This window comes from Mus pahari, chromosome 3 (assembly GCF_900095145.1).
Source record: "Mus pahari chromosome 3, PAHARI_EIJ_v1.1, whole genome shotgun sequence".
Lineage (NCBI taxonomy): Eukaryota > Metazoa > Chordata > Mammalia > Rodentia > Muridae > Mus > Mus pahari.
In genome coordinates this window covers 89,079,769-89,084,555 of record NC_034592.1, presented here as the reverse complement: position 1 = coordinate 89,084,555, position 4,787 = coordinate 89,079,769, and the positions used below count along the sequence as shown (strand labels likewise).

The following is a 4,787-nucleotide window of genomic DNA, read 5'->3' as shown; positions in this document are numbered from 1 at the left end:
CTGAAACTTGCTTTGTAAACCAGACTGGCCTCAAACTGAGAGATCTATCTTCTGAGTGCTGGGATTAAAGGTGTGCCCTACCATACTGGGTAAGAAAGGGTTTTCAACAAATGTGATCCTGGGGCAATTAAAAATCCATATTCAAGAGACTCTTGATCTTTATGTTAATTTCCACAGAAACACCTAATAAAAATGTATAGCAGACAATATGGCTGTACTAACTTGTTAAAATCTGAGCAACTTATAAAGTGGAAAAAAATACTAGCAATAGTCGTAATTTAACAGTTAATACTCCAAAACATATTTAAATTTTACCTGAAACTTCTTATATTCCTCATTTTTTTTCTGTTCACATAATTTGTTATAATGCTCTTGCAACTTAACATGAGTTTCCTTAAGTGATGACAACTCATTTTTAATCCCATTCATTTCTCCACTAAGCTCTTCAACCTAGAATAAAATTAAACCAAAATGAGCAAATATATAAACTTTACCTGAAAACATTGTTTTATAAAAAAGTAAAAATAACAAAATTAACTACTCTTATTAAGAAATAACACTGTAAATAGTGACAAGTATTTAACAAACATGATTGTATAATTATACTTTTTGAAAAATGTGAGGCTTAGAAAGATTATATAACTTGCCCAACTCAGTACAGGTAGAAAAGAGTGGTCAAGATTGAAATACAAGCTAAACCTAGGGCCAATGCTGCTAAATACCTCCTTACAAATAAGATTTACTTCTAGTCAAAAAAATCCTACGAAAACTACACCTGTGCTGATCAAATCTCCATCGTCACACACTGCATATGCAGTCTAGCTGAGCCAACTGGAGGTAGGGAGGGCTCAGTGGACATTGGCAGCTCACATTTACATCTGGGAACTGGGTGTCCACCACCTGTGCAGCCCACAATCACTTTCTTTGGGGATTTTTTCCATAGAGCTCACATGTGATAACAAAGAGATAGACACACAGACTATAGGTCTGATCTCCATTTAAGAAATTCCTTACAAAACCAAACTGGCTTTTTTTTACGCAACCATACTCTGTCTAGTACTACAAAATTATTATAGTTTGTGACTGAAGAATCTTAAAATCATATGATAAAACCATTTTATTTACACTTGCAAATTATAACCTCACCAATAAAAGTGCCTTTCATTTTTCTAAGAAAAAAATGTGTCATTTAGGTGTTTTCATGTGTTTCTGTGTGCATTTGTGTGCCTGTGTGTGCTCATGGAAGCAAGAATTGGTCCAGCAACCCTGGAGTCACAGGCAGCTGTTCATGTCCCCATGTGGGTGCTGGGAACTACACCTGGGTCCCCTGCAAGATGACTCTTAAGAGATGTGCCACCTCTCCAGCACCACTTTCTCCATTCTTCATCTTTTTTTTTCCCTTGGAAGTTGATCATTGTTGTATTCTCAGAAGAGAAAATGACCGTTAAGTTTGTTTTGCTTAACTGATCTTGCACCATGCTTGTTATATTTAGTTTGCAGCCCCTTTCTACTTCTCAGCTTTAATCCTCAAAGCACTGCTTCCACAGCCTCTTAAAGACTGTATGAGAAGGGAGGTAGTGGGATGCAGGGCAGAGCAACTGAGGTTACTGTACTTGTTGCTTGATAATATATTTTCCTGTTGGATATTATTAACCAATTTTTAGTACTGTGATAAAATATGGGATTTTTTTTTAGATTTGAGTAATGCATATCAAAATCATTCATGACCAAGTTGATCTCTCAAAAATATGAATTAGAAAAACTTAATAGTTACAAATAAATTGAATTTTCTGCATCAGAAATCAAATAAAATTATCTGCAGAAGATGTTTAAAAACTTTTGTTCAAATATATTAGTACATTAAAGGAAATAATATAATAAATACAATAGTCTAAATTAGAATATATGTTTCCATACTATAGTTTTATAAACCCATAGAGACTTTCTAGTATGTTCTTTTGTTTTGGTTTTTGTTGTTGTTGTTTTGTTTTGTTTTGCCTTATCAAGCTTTTATTTTTTATACTTTTTTTGTATTAAAAAGAAAGACATAATAATTACCACCAACTACAAAGGACTAGAGCAGGACCAGAATAATGAATGAATTACTTCAGCCTGGGAAGCAGACACTCTCAATAATATTGATGTTATAATACAAGCTCATTCAAGTATTTTACTTTTTTTTTTTTTTGTCCCGTTGAAGTGATATTCTAGTACATGGTAAAGACAATGTGTGAGCGTAAGGTGGAACCTTCTCTGCAAAGCCTGTGAGAGTTTTCCTTTCCTGTGAGAACTGGGCTCAAAGTTTTCTTCTGCCTCTGCCATAGCTGGAGGAGAGGGTGGGAATTGGGAAAAACCTAGGGGACCTTTGACAAGATACTCTGGGGTCCCATCCAGGGGGACAGGGGAACCTGAGCCTCTAGCACTCCCCACCACTAGCCTTGTCTTCATGCCTTTCCCTCATGTCCAGACCTTCCAAGCAGCTTGCCTTCTCTTGTAAATGTCATCAAAAAGGAGTGGAAGGAGCCACAGAACAAAAACATTGAACAACTTGACATGGGCCCAGCACCCCTGTCTGAACCCGCCTTCCAGGCTGCAGCAGGGCCAGGCAGCCTTCTCTTCAAGGTGTTAATTCTTTTATTGACGAGTGAGTAAAGCCATGCTTTCTCTGTCATAGCTTGAGATACAACAGTTTGACTTCCTTTCTAAGGAACTGAAAAGGCAATGAAAATTGATACTAAGAAAAGGCCATTTTGTGATCCATCATTCTTGAAGTGAAATTTTGCTTTGCAACTTTAATTTACATCATTTTCTACAATTGTTTTACACATTTAATCAAAATTAGCATTTAGTGTAAAAGAAGTAAATGTGACAAAAGAAGTAGCTCTTTACACTATATAATCTCCTAATTAGTACAACAGTAACCAACTCCTGCACACATGTTCTGCCATGGCTCTGACACAGCTCAGCAGAACTCCTGGGGCTTGGCTCACCTGCCATGGCTTACACATTCTAATTCACTAAGATACAATGAATTATTTTATTAAAACGCAAATTAATTTCTTTGTCACATATTAATAGCTATTCTATATTGTCACATTGGCTTTATATGTATATATAAAACACATATGCATATAGTCTTCCATGCATGAAAACATCAGAGGGAATTGTATTAAATGTAGTTTTTAAAAATATACTCACTTTGGGGGAAATATGATCGCAGGAAGAAAATATGTCTGACTTATCAATTTTGTAGTATTTTCTTAGCATTCAATAGTCATTTTAAATGTCTGTAAATATTTAAAATACTTAAATATTTTATAATTTAATAAACCTACATGTTTCTTCCAAGTTCCTAGTGCTCTCTCATGCTCCTTCTCAAGATGAAGGAACTTTTCTTCATTTTCTTTTACCTTCTCCCTTTGCAGCTCATTATCTCTTTCAAGGGTCTGCAATAAAATTAATTATCCAAAAAATAATCAATACCACATTAATGAATTTTGATGTGTTTTATGTTGCTCAGACCTTTACGTGGAACATGCTGAAAGCGCCATACAGATCAGTGATAATGTGCTACCTCAACAATAATTTTCATAAATTAACAGAAAGGTGCTTAGAGTTTAGCTAACAAGAAATAGGGGGAGGCTATGATGAAGAAACGGCTATAAAAGGGTATAAAAACATTGCCATTATTCAGTTTCACTGCATAAGTTTTAATGTACTGAAAAAGTAATATAAAGTACAGCATTGAAAAGCATGAAGTGTAGCACAATCCAGCCTGACCTTCTAAGGATGTTAACTACCACAGGGCGTTTTTATCTGTTTATTTTACAAGTTAACTGGCTTGAAAATCTTAAAAAAACAATTCTAATTTCAAATCAATACTTTTTGGCCTAACTTATTTAACACATCTTTTAGTTACTTCATTGAATTAATGTTAGAGAATCACTCTATGCCATTGTTTCAAAGAAAAACTTTTTTAAGAATAAAAAAGGATTTTGGAACTAAATTACTATCTCTCATTTATTAAGTTTCTTTTCTATCTACTTGTATTTCAAACTGAAAAAGGTATATATATATATATATATATATATATATATATATATATATCTAATACATCTAGAATTTTAATTCATTTGTTTATCATTTAATTCATTTGTTTATCATTTAATTCATTTGTAAAGCCAGGTACACTTGGTAAAAATTCCCAGCCACACAAAACAATATAAAAGGGAAAGATGAAAGTGACCTGAGTTCTCCTCCCCAGAGCTAGCACCTTACATATTTCTGTAATCAGATTACTCACTGTAGAAAAGCATACAAATGTCTTTCACATACATCTGAGAACTTTGTCACACACACTTAACTGTTCTGTAATTTGCTTTTTTAAACCTATCTCTTGTTTACTTCAAAAACTAATACTATGCTGGGTGTGGTGGCGCATGCCTTTAATCCCAGGCAGGCGAATTTCTGAGTTCCAGGCCAGCCTGGTCTACAAAGTGAGTTCCAGGACAGCCAGAACTATACAGAGAAACCCTGTCTCGAAAAACAAAACAAAAACAAATACTATAATATAATATTAATAGAAATTCATCTCATTTAAAGTCTTAAGAACATTCTTTCTAAAGAGTTTGTACTGGCTAGTTTTGTGTCAACTTGACACAAGCTGGAGTTATCACAGAGAAAGGAGCTTTAGTTGGGCAAATGCCTCAACAAGAACCAGCTATAAGGCATTTTCTCAATTAGTGATCAAGGTGAGAGGTCCCCTTGTGGGTGGTGCCATCTCTGGG

At 34.6% G+C, this 4,787-nt stretch overlaps 1 protein-coding gene across 1 annotated transcript in view; it reads right to left on the bottom strand.

Annotated features, from left to right (window-relative positions):
* The window catches only part of Ccdc73 (coiled-coil domain containing 73), a 90,106-nt gene that overhangs the window by 16,157 nt on the left and 69,162 nt on the right, over nucleotides 1-4,787 (bottom strand). The window contains exons 12-13 of the mRNA XM_021194649.1: nucleotides 3,336-3,446; nucleotides 316-450 (exon numbers count right to left, since the gene is read on the bottom strand). Of these exons, the coding sequence (XP_021050308.1) occupies nucleotides 316-450; nucleotides 3,336-3,446 (246 nt within the window). The remainder of the gene's footprint in view (nucleotides 1-315; nucleotides 451-3,335; nucleotides 3,447-4,787) is intronic.